The sequence below is a fragment of the Neovison vison genome, chromosome X, assembly GCF_020171115.1.
Source record: "Neovison vison isolate M4711 chromosome X, ASM_NN_V1, whole genome shotgun sequence".
Lineage (NCBI taxonomy): Eukaryota > Metazoa > Chordata > Mammalia > Carnivora > Mustelidae > Neogale > Neogale vison.
In genome coordinates, this window is record NC_058105.1 from 36,464,209 (window position 1) to 36,482,769 (window position 18,561).

Below are 18,561 nucleotides of genomic sequence, written 5' to 3' on the forward strand. Positions count from 1 at the left end.
TTGGATATAAAATCTTTTACACATTCCGTATTTTAAATGTTATTTCATTTTCTTCTAACATGAAGCACTGTTGTCAAAGTTTGATGATTATCATTTTATTTGTTTTATACTCCATACGTTCTTTTCTCTAGATAATCAAAGGACCTTCTTTTTCTTTGAAGTCTGATCATTTTACTAGAATTATCTTGGTGTTGACTGTTCTGGGTCAATATTCTCAGGTATTCAGATTGTTGTTTCAATATATAGTTTTATTTTAAAGTTTTTCAATTGCAGGAAAAGTTTTCTGAATTATAGTTTTCAATATTTGTTCTTTTTCCTTACTTTGGTTTTCTTCTTCAGAGACTTCTATGAGTGTTTGATCTCCTTTGCCTAACTTTAACAAGTCACTTTTGAATCTTTATCTTCCTTTTCTTCATTTTAGATTCCCCCTCCTTCTTACATCTTTCTTTTAAAGCATTATCTGTTGTATATACTTGGTCACGTTCTTTATAGTTTAGTCTTAGTACCTGAAATCACTTTCTGCCATTTTTAATGCTTTTCTGAGTTCTGTCACTTCATTTGAGGTTTTCTAATTCTGACTTGTTATTCTTTTTAAGATTTTTAATTCCAATTATTCTTTAATGTTTTATATTATTTATATCTTTAGCTCATTCTGAAATAGTTATTAGTTTGTTTCACTGGCATATTTCTGACATGCTTTTATGGTCTTAGGGATATTATTCTTTTTTTGTTCTTAAAATATCTTTGTATAGGGTTTCATTTTAGTGCTTTTCCTTTGTTACGTGAAATTATTTTTCATGAACTTTAGAATGAGGTAGATACAGGGTAATTTTGTTTTTGTGTAGCATTCAAAAACATGGCTGCTTTCTGGGATTCCATGGTTCTATTCTCCTCTGCTTTGGTCTGGACAGATCCTTTTCCCAATTCCAGTCAATTCTGATTCCACTCCCGGCAGTTTCTCTATCCTATCAGGGAGCCCTGGCAGGTCACTTTTGAGGGTTCTTAGGGGCCGGATTGCTCCAAGCCCTTCAAGTCCCTTTACCATGTCCCCCAAACACTCACCTAGTACTGGCGAGGTCAAATTCCCTCCCAGTCTTAGCTGCTCCTTCCAAACTGGCCACCCCACTTTCCAGTGAATTCTTATTAGCTTTTGGGGTTCTTCTGTTCTCAGGTCCTTCAGACAACCTCCCCGATGCTTCCGTCTTCTTGCTCCCACACAGACCCTGATAGCATGCAGGTCTTGTGACTGGTGATTTGTCCCTCCCTGCTTAAGTTTTGGAGTTTGTGGGGATACCTTGTCACCTAGTTCATTGTAAATGTTGCCCATAGGTTTTAGATTTGCTATTTCCATTTTTATTTGAGGACTCAGATTAAATAGCTATGCTGTTGTTGCCACCAGCTTTCCAAAATTCTGAGAATTCTAAATTATGTTAATTCACTGGAATTTCATGACCACTTCATAAATTGGTACTACCAGTAACCCCAAGCTCATAAGTGAGAAAGGCTCAGTAACTTGTCCAAAATTACAGAGGTAGTGAGTTGTAAAACCAAAATTCTAACCTAAGTTTCTTAAATTCTAGAGCCTATATTCTTTCTTACAACATTCATGGGAAAATGATGTATATGGCAATGTATTTCACAGCAAACTTTTCAGGAATTACTTCCGTGAAGCATGAAACACCTCAACTTTAATTCCTGTATAATAAACTTAACTCAGTTTAACTAGTAAAGTCCTTTAAATTTTCAGTAGGGTAGCAAAACAATAGCTACAAAATCATCTCAAAGCCAAATTTGCAAGAAAAAAATTAGAAACCCTGGCTCTTAAATCTCATGGATTCCTCAAATACAGAACATACTTTATTAAGTAGGTTAAAACAAATTTAATACTACAAATTAAAGTAACCCTATCTAATCATGAGTTTTCCCAAACTAAGCAACCACTAATAACCTACCTGGCCTGCCCTGCATAGGTGGAGATACAAATAGAGGCTGTATAACATTCTGTGAGGAAACTGAAGTGGTACTACTAGCTTGATTAGCCGCTGCACAGTTAGGTAAAACAGAAGCTGGAACATTATTGGCACAGGAAGCTGCAATTGCTGAAGAATTTACCATCACCTGTAAGTGCAGAAGAAAAATTTAGGAAAGTTTAGTTATTTCTCAAACACTGTTTCTTATCTGAACCTAAGTTTCAAGATACAGTATTTAGATAACTACAACACTGAGAAATCAATCTTTATGTAAAACCTATATAAGGCTATTTCCTTCAAAGACTACAATTAACTTCAAGATCTTAATTTTTAAATGTATTTTTCTGAAAAAATAACACATTAATATGATTCAAAGATCAAGTATAAAACTGTATACAATGAAATGTTTCCTTCCAACCCGTATCTTCCCTCTGCCTAGTTCCTCTCCCCTCTCCCCAAACAGGTAACCTCTGGATTTCCTACATATTATCCAGAGATTTGTATGTTTGTTTCTACATGTATATACATTTCCCCACACTAACACACACTTTTTTTTAACAGAAAAGATGCTTTGCTTTTTTATGTGTAAACTTCACGGGACTGCAATTTGTTTTTCTCATGAGGCCATAGCACCCAATACAGCACTGGACACAGAGAGATGTTCACTACATAGTAACAGACACTTATTGAACATGCTGCTCTCAATGCAATCTCCATTTTTTTACCACCCACTGCTGTGTGGTTGCTACCCATTCCAGTCCTCAGAAACTGCATTCAGTCACCAGTGGTCTTCATGGCAACAATTCCCAAAACTCTCTTGCTAGTCCTTATGGTGCTTGACCTCTTGGTAGCAACTGACACTTGACTACTCCTTGAAACATGCTCTTCCTGAGGTTCCCACAGTAATACATTCTCCTACTTTTCCTCTCTGCTTAACTATTCCTTCTCTAACCCTTTGCTAAAATTTGGTGGTCTACAGGATCTGTTCTGGATGCCCTTCTCAATCTCTTCCTTTCCCAGGATTATCTTATTCACTTCCATGGTTTCAGCAACTTTTCTGACATTAGCTCCCTATTCTTTACATTTCAGCTTCAGTAAATGAAAGAGACTTGACCAGTAATTTACTTTAATTCACTCGTTACATAAGAGGTTCAGAACAGAAGGACTATCAGTAATCAAACACCAGTACACAGACCAGTGTCTGGAACACAGTAGATAATCAATTTGTTGAATTTTACTAATCACTGTGCCAGGCACCACAAAGCACAATAATACTTAAATATGATGAAGGACAAGGACAATAAAAAGAAAAAAAGTCAGCCCATTTGATTGCTTAGTAACACTATTAAGATTACCTTCTGGGGGTAGCTGTATGAGGTAACTGTGTCCTGAGGAGACATAGAACATGGTCTTCTGTCCTGAAGAGACTTTAATGAATACAGAAGTACAGTTAAATAAAGATAAATCAAGAAACATGCTTTGTTTCAACATCTTCTAGAATTAAGTGAAAAGTGATCTGTCCTGAAAGTACTCAGATTTGGAAGCAACTACTGAGATAATGTTCCAAAAGGTATCACCCCAGTGCCTGATTTAGGTGACTATGCTATTTCCCATCCACAGAGAACCTGATCATATCCAATTCTAGTCCAATGTAGATACTAAAATGTAGTGGAGGATATAATTTGAACACTTTTTCAGTGGCCTTTCTTGCCTTAAAAGCTTCAAAATCAGTAGGACCAACAACAGTTTTACTAAACAAAAGCATTCCATCTAAAAATGTAGCTTGGGACAAGGGTGAATATCTGGTTATTCAGATATATCCTATCTAAACAGGATGGAGTATAATCTGAATACTATGCCCTTCTGGCTCAAGGTCTTTGTGAAAGTAAAAATGGTTTTATAAGGCGCAGTTCTAGGGTGCCTCAACCCCCTCAGTGGGTTGAGCCTCTCTGCCTTCGGCTTGGGTGGTGATCTCAGGGTCCTGGGATCGAGCCCCACATCGGGCTCTCTGCTCAGCGGGGAGCCTACTTCCCCCTCTCTCTCTGCCTACTTGTGATCTCTCTTTTTCTCTGTCAAATAAATAAATTTTTTTTAAAATTAAAGAAAAAACTTATTTAAATGGTCAGCTATTCTTGACAAATTGTCATGACAACAAAAACAAAACACCTAGCAGCAGAAATTGGTTTAACAATGGTAAGAGCACAAAGGGAATCAAGGGAAGTGATCACAGAAAACAAGATGAATCATATGGATGATGAACCCAACTTACCATGGATTGCACTTTTCTAAAGTCAGTTTTCAAGTACAACCAAAGCACCTGCTAAAAAGTAAACTTTGGCTTTGATTCAGAGGGCCCAATGTGAATGCTGAACAATTCTACAGAAAGATTTAGTTGAGAGTTGGGTAGAGAAATGAACAGCAATAAATATTTGTGGGTTTTTTTTTAGGAGGCTCTGTGCCTAGACATCTATAAGTCCTGCATGGTCCTTTCCCCACAGCATGCTGTGAAGAAAAAATTACTTAGAAACTTGCTATAGATTTGGTGACTAGGGAGTGGGGAGTGGAGCACATCCTGAAGAGACTGGAAGCCAGTGAGGATGTATGATCAAGTTAAGTTCAAAACAAAAAGGAACATGTGACAAATGAAATTAAAGGGATAGAAAGAAATTAAGTATCAAAAAAATAAAGAAGGAATTAAATATCTATTCTTGTCATCCTTAATGGTGAGATTTTTACTTGTTTTTTTTTTCACTGGGGTGGCTATTTCAAGAAACAGCATAAGAAGCATACGACATGAGAATACTAATGGCACAGTGAGAGAAGAAAAACTATTCTTCTAGAAGGGGTTAGGAAAGGGAAGGAGAAATAAGGGGATGAGAGTAATGTATCATAGTTTTCATTCCTAAGATGTACTGCTCAAACAGTGAAAACGAAAATTTAGTATGTAAGATTAAGATTAACGTAATTAGAGAAGAGAGGATTGTTATTCAAGCTTTTACAAATATTCCAGTTCTCCTGGGTACATGGTAACTTGTTCTTCCTGGCCCCAACTAAAGTTAGGGGTGGGCATGTGACTTACTTGGTCAGTATGAACAGAAATATTAAAAGCCAGTGTTCAATCACCCTATCTCTGTTCCTGAAAAGTGACTGAAAGTACACATGTCCATTGGCCTGGATGCCCCGAGTAACTATGATGAATAAAAACCTGCTACCAATCTACATCAGACACAGAACATGAGCAAGAACAACTGTCCTGTGTTAAGCAGCTAAGGTTGGGGGGATGGGTGTTACTGCAGCATAACAGCTTGACTGGAACAGTAATTTGGTAATTAGAAGTGGGATGCTACTCTAACAAAAACCTAACTTGTAAAGGAGATAATGACTTGTGTTTCTTAGGGAAGGTTTGGAAAACAATGTTAATTTTGTGTTTTGATTACTGTTGGCAGAGTTTAGCAACATTTTTTAAGACAAGATGTGTATAGAAAAGGAGTTTATAGGCAAGAACGAAAGGGAATAGAGAATCCTTGAAATACAGGGACTTACAAGGTTGAAGACACAGCTGCTTCAACCAAAGCTGTAAAATATAAAATGGGTAAGTACGTTGAACAATGAAGAGCAGTTAAAACTTGGCTTCGAAGCAAAAACCAAGTTGTTAAAATCTGATTGCATGAAGATATTTCAAAGCAAGACTCCAACTAAGAATGCAACACCCACTGAATCCTTCCAACTGGAAAAAATGGCTCATGGAAAAGCCTCCACCAAAAGTATGGCTCCTCCATCCCTGATAAGCTCAAGGTACTTGCAATCAAATAGAGACACAGGGATAAGAAGGCAAATTATAGCAAATCTAAGTAGTTTATCTATAAAGAATTGTCAGTATGGCTATTGGCATATGAAATGAAGAGGAATCATACAGAGAAGCAGAATAAATTAATCACACAGCCAAAGAAACTATGAGCAGAACTAAAACCATCCAAGTGAGATAAAATGACCCCTGGGCTCCCAATTTTCTCCAAGTAAGAAGCAGGCTGAGAAAGCTGCTTCAAATATGACCAAGGAAAGAAGGGCCTTGCAGCAACCAACAGCCCCAGAAAACAATGAATCAAAGAGCCCCTCCAGAGAACAATCCCCATGCCTAGGCTGGGGGCCCCACAGTGGCTGTCCATGATGTCAGGATTGCTACGGCCATTAACTTTTTCTCCCATTCCCCCACCCCTTTCTGAATGGGAATTTTTACTGCCATTTTTTTCAGTCCCTGCTCCACGATTATAAACTGGGCATCTAGTGGTTAAACAACTCTGTGTCTTTGGTTTTAGTGAGCCACATCTGGACCCAATGCACAGAGTACTACACATTTCCCAGAAACTTTGGCCTTTAAGTTTAATTACACTGAATGAGATTTTTGGATTGCATCCCTTGAGGTGGAAGCAAGTATTCTGCTTGTGGGAGGGAGTCCGAGTTCAATGTCATGGTCCTTAGTGCTGTTAAAATATTTCCAACTTTTTGACTTTCAGGCAACAGAAGTTAGATACTTCAGTGGAACATACTCTGGCTAATGAAAAAGAAAGTGACAGGTGTTATCTCCAGGTGGAAGCTCTAAGAGCCAGGGCGCCATTCACTACCTTTTGGTTCCTCCCTTGGCAACCATGAATGGAGCGTCTATCAGCCTGAGTCCCTGAGCAGAGCCCTCCTGTAGACCTCCACTGGACACAAAGCATAACCAAGAAACAAACTTTTGTTATATGAAGCAATGACTTATGGCCCGTTCTTACCAAAATGTCATAATAAAATCCTCTTAAAAATCATCGCTGCCAATGTCTGAATTTCCTCTTCTATCAACACATTAGGAATATCATTAAATAGATTAATTTCAGGGTCTTAATTTATTCATCTACAAAATGGGAATGAAGCCCTAACTACCTCATAAGATTATTCTAATTTAAATACATTTATATATATCACTCGTAGAACAGTGCCCTAGTACACAGTAGGAGATATAAGTGCTTGCCATTTTTATTAAATACCTACCAAGTTTGCTGTAGATTCAGTTGTGCTATAAACACCTGAAGTTTCATAGTCTGGTTCTAGAGAATATAGCCAAAGTGAAGTAAAAAATGAGCATTATTTTATAATTTAAAGTTGTATAAACAATGATGAATGTCAGATTATATCTAGATCTCACTGACCTGAAGGATAAATATATTCTTCATGATATCTCCCTATAAAAAAAAGACAGACAGAAGAAGTGTTTATGTAGGGCTTTTTAGCTCAGCAGAGCCAGATGGCCAGCACTTGCTTTTTCTCAAGTTTTATGGATATATATTCAGAACTAAAATGTATACGTCCTTGAAACAAGTGATCTGAACTTTCATACTAGTGATTAACAGCTATTGAAGCCAGATACTGACTGTAAACAGGACAAATTTCTCCTCTGAAAATTCCCTTAGCTCTTAAGAGTTCAGGCAGAAGTGAAAAACCAGCTGTATCCAATTTTTCCAGTCAAGCAGTAGAGTATGGTGATTAAGCTCACAGGTTCTGGAGTTAGGGATCGCTACATTTGAATCCTGATTAATTTACACCACTTAAAATGGGTTATTTATCTTTGTGCCTCAATTTCTGCCCTATAAATTAGGGATAATAATACCAAGATCATGGTGGGGGGGTGAAAAGAACAAAGTATGGTGCTTGATATTTAGTAAATGGTGTCTATAAAGTAACTGAATATAACCCATATTATGCTTAGGTGACATTAAAGGAGTATATCCTGCCTCATCCATTTCTCAGCCTGTTTTAAGTAAATAACATATTTTAAAATTGGTTTGTTCTCAGGAGAGCTCAGTGGTCTCAAGTATTTTTATCTAATACTACTATACCATTGAAATGTAGAGAAAGTTAATCATCAACTGGACAGCTTTCCACCAAATAAACCCCACAGGTCAAAACTGGATTTGATTCTTACACATGTCACTTATCAAACACATACATGCAACCACTCCAGACAGCAGGATTTAAGGTGAGAACAAAGATTTGGTTACTTTGAATACGGCACTACAGGTGAGCAGTACATCTGAAGGTACCCACCAAGCTAAAGGGAAAAGACAAAAGGGTCATGCTGAGTAAAAGAGCAGAGAATACACATCTTTGAGCACATGCATGCACATGCATGGGGACGAAGTCTTCACAGATCTTTCTTGTGCTGGATGTTTTGTCTTCAGTAAATACCTAGAAATACCCATTTTCTCCTACATATGTAGAAAGAAAAACACCACAAGAAAATAAAGAACCTGATTGTTAACATCAAGCAAGTGAGACTGCCTCATACCTCCTTAATCTACCCAATTCCTCCAGAATTGCTTCAGTAGAACTGTCTGTCACTCATACATCATTTTACAGTAAAATGGTAAAAATAAGCACACCCCATGGTGAGGGGCAGTACAGCAATTGTTAAGGACATACACACAGGCAAACCAAATTCAAAATTGATCTCTGCCAATCACAAAGGACCATATATTGCATGATTCCACTTAAATGAAATGTCTACAATAGGCAAATCCATTAAGGTAGAAAACAGACTTGTGGCTGCCTAGGGCTGGGGGAGGGATGGAGAGTGGCTACAACTGAGTACAGAGTTGCCTTTTGGGGTGATAAAAATGTTCTAAAATTGATTGTGGTGATAGTCATGCAACTCTCTGACTATATTAAAATCACTGTACAGTACCCTTTTTAAACAGGTTAATTATACCATTATGTGGATTATATCTAAACAAAGCTGTTACAAAAAAGTTAAATTTCTGCCACTTACCAAAGGGTATGACTTTGACCATGTCATTTGCCCTTTGAGCCTCAATTTCCTCATATATGAACAAGGATTCCTCATATATAATTTCCTCATATATAAACAAGGACTCCTTAGAAGGATGCAAAATATTAAATTATAATATAGTTATTTAGTCCAGTGGATGACCAATAGGATACAATAAAGAGTAACGTCCTAAGTCTTCTTTGGACTTCTTTCTTGGGTAGACTTCTTTGGACAACGAAATTACCTTATAGCAGTCTCATAAAATAGCAGCTAGTCACGGAAAAGTCCAAAGTAGTTCCATAAACAAATGGTCCTCACCATAACATAAGTAGTGTCTTCCTAATAAGGAATAGGTATTTTCCATACTAAAATCTCAACAAATCAAAACTCACTAGAAGACCTATGCAGAGAGCAGGAAGTAAGCTGTGACAATGTGGTGGCCTGTAGAAATAGAAGTCTGTCCTGAGAAACTTCAAACATCTTGAAGAAATATCTTCAAACACCTAGCAAGCTCTGAAACAAGAACTGATAACTCATTCAAAATGAGCTACCAGAACACTATGAGACCCCCTCAAACCAAAACTTTAAATCTTACTTCACAGCCCTGATGTACTAATCCCACAAGAATCATCTTTTAAAGAAACATTTAACTGTAACTGACTCACCACTGTCAGTCTGGCCACTGCCCTCCTCTGAATTCAAAGTCTGTTTGCCGGAGCTATGTCCTCGCCTTGCAACACAGTATCTCGAAGCAGCAGGAACCACTGTAGTGGGCCCTCCATGATTCTGTACCAAACATACACACATATACATGCAGTTCAGGGGAAAAAAGCTAAAATATATCTTAATGTACTTTAGAATCAAAAAACGTGAGGAAATGATGAACAGAAAATATTAGTTCATATTATGTAAGGCAAGATTATTAGTCCACCTCTACCCCTTTTCTCTAGAAATAGCTTTTAAAAAGTTCTCCTCTTCCATCATTAAAAGTTCCTAAGATAAAAATTCATGTCTTCCAGAAGTGCTTGATTTGGTGGTTTGTCAAAAAGCTAAAATTTATTCACACTGCCTTTACTTTGAAGAAAAAGAGAAAGCAAACAGCTTTTGAATAGAATTTTACCTACTTACAGGTAAAGGTGGATAAGCAGTTTCATCCCCTTCTTCAACTTCATAAAAGGTAATGGTTTCTTCCAAGCCTCTGGGCATCTGTCCACTCTCTGGGGCAAAGCTATACTGGCACTCCTTATTCATACAATGCATCTGGCGGTGACTACGTCGGAAGGAACTTAAGTATCAAGTAGTTCAGAGAAAAGGAGAAAAATGATAAAATTTGGTTGTAACTTATTTCTAATTTCTAAGTAACAGTTCAAACAGCTCAATGTTCACACTTTTTTTCAAAAGATTTTATTTATTTGACATAGAGATCACAAGTAGGCAGAGAGGCAGGCAGACAGAGACGGGGAAGCAGGCTCCCTGAGCAGAGAGCCTGATGCAGGGCTTGATCCCAAGACCCTGAGATCATTACCTGAGCCGAAGGCAGAGGCTTAACCAGGCTTAGCCACCCAGGTGCCCCAATGCTGACACCTTTAAAAAACTTAATCCATGTATTTGTTGTTCAGCAGTAAAGCCAAATTCACCCATTTTATGATTTTCAACATTTAAAATTCACTTACCGAGATCTGTAAGAGAAGTTATCATAGCTCTGGCAACATCTTTTACCTGGGCCAGGGTAAAAACCAACTTTAGGGCCCTCCATGTTATGCCTGTTTATAAAGCGAGATGAATCCCTAAGAATGAAGAGAAAGGAAAACAAAACTCTTTATTCACTAGTGCTTAAGTCGTCAATTCTTACACTTAAATAGAATTAACACACCTTTCTAAAAATGTCCTAGTAGAAAGAGCTATGCTCTCCTCACTACTGGCATTAGGCCTATCCATTATGTATGGACACAGAACCATATACATGGCACTCAACTTGATAGCCCTAGCATGTCTGCATGTCTCCAACCATTCCATATTTCCTTGGACAGTGAGAATACAAATCTCCCAATAAATTCATTTGACAAAAATTGAAGTATACATTAGTTCCATACTCTATGCAGACATTACAAAAGGGAGCTAACCTGCTAAGATATTTCTAAATTGTACCATAATTCTCTCTAGGAATTATTCACAAACAGAGATGTACATATCTTGAAAGTCACTTAAGCCTTACCTGGGCATCCCATATCCCCGACCTTGTCTCTGAGACGCATGCTGAGGATGAAAATGTTCATTAGACATAATACTGCCAGCTGTCTGTGGGTAGTGCATTGGAGGGTCATGCCCATAATGCATACTGTGCTGAAGCCTGGGTGGGAGGAGGGCGTCTCCCCTGCTGTAAGCCATTGTCATATAAACCTCTTTTCCTCTAACTTTTTTGAACATCTTCTTCCGTTGTTTCATGTCCATCTCTGACACAGCTTCCAGAGAAACAAAGAAGTAGCCAAATAAGCTTCATAACCAAAGCAAAAGATCCAGTCCTCCCCTCCCCCAAATGCCCAGATCTTTTTTTTTTTAAGAGAACAAACCATATTTCTGTATTCTTTAAGGATGTACTACTAGATCTTCCATTTGGAAGGGCAAAACCAGCAGGTAATTTCCATATCAACGAACATCTCAGCACTATCTTTTTTTTTTTAAGATTTTTATTTATTTATTTGATAGACAGAGATCACAAGTAGGCAGAAGGCAGGCAGAGAGAGAGAGGGGGAGAAGCAGGGTCCCCGCTGAGCAGAGAGCCCGATGTGGGGCTCGATCCCAGGACCCTGAGATCATGAACTGAGCCGAAGGCAGAGGCTTAAACCACTGAGCCACCCAGGCGCCCCTCAGCACTATCTTTAATACAGGGGGCTCTGATCATCAAAACATAGTCATTTAGTCACCTACATTACTTATTTTCCAAGAAATTATGCCTAATGATGTCACTGGCTGCTTCGGTGAGGTGTATTCCTAGTTCTTTGAGAAATATTTTCGCTTGCAGTTTTAGAGTCTAAAATCCAACCCCCCTCACCTTGAGGCACCTCTGGCAATGTCTAGAGACATTTCTGGTTGTTGCAACTGCGGGGAGGATGCTACTGGCAATTAGTGAATAGAGGCCAGGGATGCTAATCAACCTACAATGCACAAAATGCACAGGACAGCTCCCCACAACAAAGTTACTATCCATCCCAAAATGTGAATAATGCCTAAGTTGAGAAACTCTAACTGAGAACAAGATTTATCTATGTTGGCTTTTTTTTTCTTTTTAAAGATATAATGTAAGTACAAGAAGAAGGATATAATAAAAACCTTCAGCATACAAACCCATTTCTGGGACATAGCCCCCGGAAATTTTCTGGTAACCTCTTCCTTTCCGACTGGGCATAGCATTCCAGGCAGGAACAGGTGTGACTTGAGTAACTGGTTTTAAGTTAGCCAGCGGAACCATGTGCCTTTAAGTTAAAGATACCACCATAAAGCCATTGCAACACAGACTTAATTCTCACTGGATATACATACCCTCACCCATCCCGCTTCATTTTCAAGTGTATTTTACTTAAACTTGTTGACACTAGCTATTCAAGAAAACCTAAGAGTAGTTTTAACAATTTCAAAGCCACTTGTAGCACATACCATGTTCCAGAGAAAATACTGTGACAGACTAGTCTACAAATATTTATTGCCTTTCCTTAGAAGAGGATTATATTTTCCCACCCCATTGACTTCAGGCCCAGCTATGTAATGCACTTTGGCCAATGAAACATAAGCAGATGCTTTAAGAACCAGCAAATGATTAGTCATGTTCATTTCTTCCCTATGATCATGGAAAACTGTGTCTAGATAAAGCCTTTGTTGGCCTGGGTCTCCCCTTTGTTTATGCACTATGAAATGCTAGAGGAGCAAAAACGAACTTTATTGTTTTAAGCTACTGAGATTTTTTTGATTATAAGGGCAGCATAACAAAGTTTAATGGTTCTTCAAGTGGACCAACAGCATCAGTATCACCTCGAAACTTGTCAGAAGTTCAAATTCTTAGGCCCTACCACAGACATACGGAAATCAGAAACTCTGGGGATAGAACTCATCAACCTGTTTTAACAAGCTCTCCAGATAATTCTGGGGGATGTTAAAGTTTGAGAATGACTAGATTAGTTTATCTTGGTATAGGCAGAGGCTCAGTTAACAAGCTAGCTTTCCAATTAGTATGAACAGTTTTATATGAGAATTCTGTTCTATTTAATATCTCTAGTAAGTTGGCTAGAGCCTAGGGATTTGAAAACTTTTCATGTATGGGTGTACTGAGATTTCATACTTCAGCATGTGCTTTTAACATTTGAGGTAAGTCATCTTAAGCTGGCACCAGATGTAACTGGATTTCTTACTAGCATCCTGGTAATTTTCAATTTAATACTACAAAAAAGGCATCAAGAGCCGAAGATTTTAGTAATTTAACAAACTATTGTATTCTTACTTTTCTGCCAATTCCTCAATGAAGACTGTTACAGAATTATTCTCATTTCCAACTTCCTGAATATGAGCATTGTAGTATCTTCCACCTGATTCCAAGCGAACCTGAAAGAAGGTAGGAGACAGTAAAAATACATCTAATCTTGAATCTATTGGCAGATATGTCTTTTACCAAACAAAAATACAACTTCTCCCCAAAAGAAATTCAGTATCTACTTATTAAAGTGGTTGATAATCAACACTGCCACCCAGTCTGATTTAAGAGGTGGCACATAAAAAAGATTTTTACATCTTTTTTTTAAAGACCCTTACATCTTCTCACAGAGGTAATTAAAATTTAAAACAAACATTAAAAATTTTTAGCATTATGTAAATGAGCTTTATTAAACTTATATTAATGACTAAAACCACAACCTTAGAAAACAAATTACTGAGTTTTTAAAAGACAAACTAACCTGACACTTGTCTCCCAGATAGTAATGTCTCCCAGCATACTCCATGTAATCAGACTTTTGAAGTTCTATTAAAAGAAAATGAAGATTAAAGCTCATCCGAACTGGTTCCTTTCCCATTTTACATCATTTAGTTTTCTAATTTACTTTTACCAGTGTTTTTGAAAATGCCACTACTATGACGTAAAATTGGGGTCAGGGAGGTTCCGAAAGGGTCATTCTCTTACACTTGATAAGGACATTTCTATAGTCAATTTAAGGAGACCTACCCAAAATAGTTTTCTGCTATAAAACACAGATAGGTGGAAACTGGGAGGCTATAATCTTAGTTGGTCAAACACCAGTAAGATACAATTTGAAGTAACACACCTCAATTAAAAAGAAAAAAAGAAAAAAAACACTACACAGCTACTTCAAAGCAAACTGTTATTTTTAACAACTTATTGTGTTCCACAGGGTCTTAACCTCATTATAGATTGTTGGATTGTTAACTATACTTAAGTTCACCAAGGTTCAAGAAGTTGAATATGAAAAATTAAAGGCTACCTTGAAAAGAGAGCTTTAAGGGCTAATTTCATCAACTTCTCTTAGAAGGAGATAACAATGACCTATTTCAAAAGTTGGCAAACTTTCTCTGTAAGGAGCAAGACAGTAAGTATTTCAACCTTTGTGGGCCATATGGACCCTGTCACAACTACTCAACTGTGCCATATATCTATTTATGGACAGTAAATTTGAATTTCATATAATTTTCACGTGTCACAATACACTGTTCTTCTACATTTTTTCTGTCATTTAAAAATATAAAACCATTTTTAGCTCACAGGCTCATACAAAAACAGATAACAGGCTAGATTTAGTCTGTGGGCCATAGTTTGCAGACACCTGACCTATTCATTTATCAATGAGGAGAGTCTTAACATTTTAAATTTAAGATAAGATTATTTGCAGTTACAAGTTTCAGGTACTCTTAAAGTTATCTAAAAGTTATTTCCACACAGTCTTTACAAAACTGAAAGTCATGGAAAAACAGATTCTTTTTTTTTTTATGTTCCAAAATATTTTTTCCAATTTATTTATTTTCAGAAAAACATTATTCATTATTTTTTCACCACACCCAGTGCTCCATGCAAGCCGTGCCCTCTATAATACCCACCACCTGGTACCCCTACCTCCCACCACCCCCCGCCACTTCAAATCCCTCAGACTGTTTTTCAGAGTCCATAGTCTCTCATGGTTCACCTCCCCTTCCAATTTACCCAAATTCCCTACTCCTCTCTAATGCCCCTTGTCCTCCATGCTATTTGTTATGCTCCACAAATAAGTGAAACCATATGATAATTGACTCTCTGCTTGACTTATTTCACTCAGCATAATCTCTTCCAGATTCTTAAAGATCACTTCCCACTTCTGAACCTATTTCTTTCCTCTTTTAGATTTAAAATCATGAGGATATATGGGGTGCCTAGGTGGCTCAGTTAAGCAGCTGCCTTTGGCTCAGGTCATGATTTCAGGGTCCTGAGATCCAACCCGGAATATGGCTCCCTTCCCTGCTCAGCAGGGAGCCTGCTTCTCTGTCTCCCTCTGCCCCTGCCCCCCACCCCGCTCATGTTCTCTCTCTCAAATAAAATCTGTTAAAAAAAATAATGTATCAAGTAAGCTAAAAAGTACCAGGCAACTTTTTTTTTAATAATAGTACATTAAGAACATCCCATCAGAAGCAATATGCAAAATTATTCCCCTGGATCTGTCAGGATTCAAAAGTACACTATCGGTATTTCATTACCTTTTCTGCTGTCCAACCAAACATCAAATTCTACATTACGATAGATTTCTGGATCCAGGGCTTTGAGCACCTTATAGGGAAAGAGCATCTTTGATGGGCCTTCTGGAGACTAAAACAAAAATAATCATGCTACAGATTCACCATCCTTAGCTTTAATATTTCTTCTATGAAAAAAGAAAGTTCTTTTTTGAACTACATACATATGCCTCATTTTTTATTAAAAAACTAAATGCCGTTAAGTTTTATCGTGTATCTTAAAAATCAAGAGATTAAAGAAGCAATATGCAAATAATCTAAAAGGTTTTAGATGGAGGAAGGGAAATACTGTCTAAAGCAGCCAGCAACTCAGGATACAGCTCATATAAATCAGTGCAACACAGACCGATTAAAGATTAAATCAGGCTATTCAATAAATCTCATCTTGATATATACAATACAGAGCTGCAAGTGTTTCTATATCTTAAAATCATCTGCAAAAGTCTGAAATTTTCCTTTCATTTTGGTCAGAATCTACAACTTCCAAAGAAAATTACCTTGTTCTTCTGCTTTCCTAGAATTTCACCATGTCCAATACTGTTACTCTTCCCAAATTACCAGCAACTGAGGCATACATAAAAAGTACTGTAATAGTGTTTATTTAGCAAGCCTCAACCTAAAGGTCTGCTTGATTTTAGGCCTATGAAGATAGTAAACATTTTTCTTGTTTTTCTAAACAGGATTATTACCTATTTTCTTTGAATAGAATAGGACAAGCATATTCTTTAATGGCAAATAGAAACCTTAGCATCAGAAGACTGATTACAAACTACGTATCTACTGGATTTGTAACTTTACTTGACTTTAACTTGAAAAACAAAAGTTTCTGAAAATTCTAAAGTGTTCAGAGTTTGCCTGCAAATAATCTATACAATTCCATTAAGAATAAAAATTCAGAGAACATTAAGCACCTGTTTTACATTTTCAAATTAGAACTTCCACAAAGGCAAACCGGAACTCCTCCCTCATACCATACAACTAGAATGGACCACCTGACCTTAATTCGTTTAAGTTATGATGCTACAAGCCAAGACTATGATAATTCTTTGCCCTAGAAAATCTCAAACCTTTGCTTCTTCTGTTCCTTGACTGTACCCCTCTGGGATATTTTCAGCGTTGCAGCAGGCACCCAGCTCTTCAGTCCTAATTGAAAAGATTTTTTTAAAAAGAGCTTTATATAAATGCAGTAGTTAAATTTTAAGTCTAATGACTACATCACCACCTAGTGGTCAAGTAGCTCAGGTCTAAAAATGGGCAAATACTTTTTTACCCCAACAGTTACATTTATGCTTCCTTTTCTAAGTATGTGCTACAATATACTTAGCAGATTATCTCCTATATTTCATACTTCCATCTCTTAAGATGGTCCTTATGATTCTTACCTCCTGGAGTGCACATCAATGTATGATTCCCCTAACTCAAGTTTGCTTCTAACCAGTAGATAGGCTGTATGTTATTATAGAGCCTAATAATGTAGTGCCTGTACTGCTGGCCTCTCTCTTGCTGACTATAAAGAAGCAAACTATCATGTTCGCTAAGCCCATGTGGCAAGGAGCTGAGGGTTAGTTACCTCTGGCTGACAGCCACACAAAAAATAATAATAATAATAAATTCTCAGTCCTACAGCTGCAAAGAACTAAATGCTGCCAAGAACTATGTGAGCAGAAAAATGGATCCTTCTTCAGTCAAAACTCAAAATACGAACTCAATCCTGGCCAATAACCTCACTGAAGTCCTGTTGAGATCCTAAGCAGAAGACCCAATTAAACTGTCCAGATTCCTAACCCATACAATTTTGAGATAAGTGTGTTAAATGGCAAAATCTATGGTAACACAGTCACGCAGCAATTCAGTAACTAATACATCTCACCTTTTTACTACTATAGTTTCCATAAAGCCTAAAGTCCTTAGGACAAGTCATCAGTGAAGAATGAAGCAACTTCTACCCCTGCATTCCCAAGTAAGTTTTAAAAACCTCTCCTCTACCAAAAAAAGTGCAAGCCACAAACACCCAAAGAATAAAATTGCAAGCAAGACCAAAAAAGACAAGGTGACACCTGACTGGCCCTAAGCCTATCTGAATTTCCTAGACAGAAGTAGTAATCAAGAAGAAATATAAGACAACACCTACTTTATTATCTCTAACACAAAATTTTTTACCAAATCTGTTAACAGCAATTTCCTCAGAGGCCACAAACTACCTTCCTAGGGAGTACCAAAGGCAGACACTTTGAAAACTCCTAAGACTTCCCTTAACCTGAGAGATTCTTTTCTATTAGTTGGATGTGTGTGTGTCAAGTAACCACTGTGAACCTCAGTTACCACAAAAATGATGGTACTAGTTTAGAATCAGTTTTTTCTTAAAGTATGGTCCACAGCCTACCTACATCAGAACACTTGGGGTGTACTTGTTTTTTTTTTAAAGCAGATTCCTAAGCCCCACTATGATTTGAAGCCCCTCAAATTTTGTGAAAGTTAGCCTTAGAATCTGCCTTTCTAATAAGCACTATGAAGTATGCCTTTGTATAGAACTGAAGTTTGAGAATCATGGGGTTAGGTAGTTCTAAAATCACTTCCAGCAATTAAAAAAACTGATTCTGACTTGGATCAAACCTCCAAAGCCTGAACATCTCAAAATACAACATGTCTTCTTGATAAAGTTTCTCTTCCCCCATCAAAAAATGTTTATCTAGATGCATACGTGTGCATAGTGTAAGTCATACGCTTGTCAAGCCCCTTCTACTTTCTAATGGTGATGCACAGAAACATTAAACATGGTCATTTAATTGACACCCCCTTTCCCTGTATTACCTATCCTGAGTTGAACTCTTGTAGTCAATATTGACATCTTCACTACCAGTCAGAGCATTGTTTCTGTTCTTTTTGGAACCACTTCGAAACAATTCAACTGCAGTCTTCAACTCTTCTTCATCCACAACAAACACATCTTTATAGAGAATTTCATACAACACAGCTAAAGGAAAAAAACAGCCAAAACTCCAATTGTCAAAGTAATATCTCTTTTTA

The 18,561-nt window shown here is 37.4% G+C and overlaps 1 protein-coding gene across 1 annotated transcript in view; it reads right to left on the reverse strand.

The window, feature by feature from the left end:
* The window catches only part of ALG13 (ALG13 UDP-N-acetylglucosaminyltransferase subunit), a 65,347-nt gene that overhangs the window by 14,636 nt on the left and 32,150 nt on the right, over positions 1-18,561 (reverse strand). Inside the window, 15 exon segments of the mRNA XM_044235122.1 lie at positions 1,953-2,118; positions 3,326-3,397; positions 6,593-6,673; positions 6,999-7,054; positions 7,157-7,189; positions 9,438-9,558; positions 9,901-10,057; positions 10,446-10,559; positions 10,988-11,234; positions 12,118-12,245; positions 13,265-13,365; positions 13,716-13,780; positions 15,499-15,607; positions 16,602-16,677; positions 18,346-18,508. Coding sequence (XP_044091057.1) covers positions 1,953-2,118; positions 3,326-3,397; positions 6,593-6,673; positions 6,999-7,054; positions 7,157-7,189; positions 9,438-9,558; positions 9,901-10,057; positions 10,446-10,559; positions 10,988-11,234; positions 12,118-12,245; positions 13,265-13,365; positions 13,716-13,780; positions 15,499-15,607; positions 16,602-16,677; positions 18,346-18,508 — 1,689 coding nt within the window.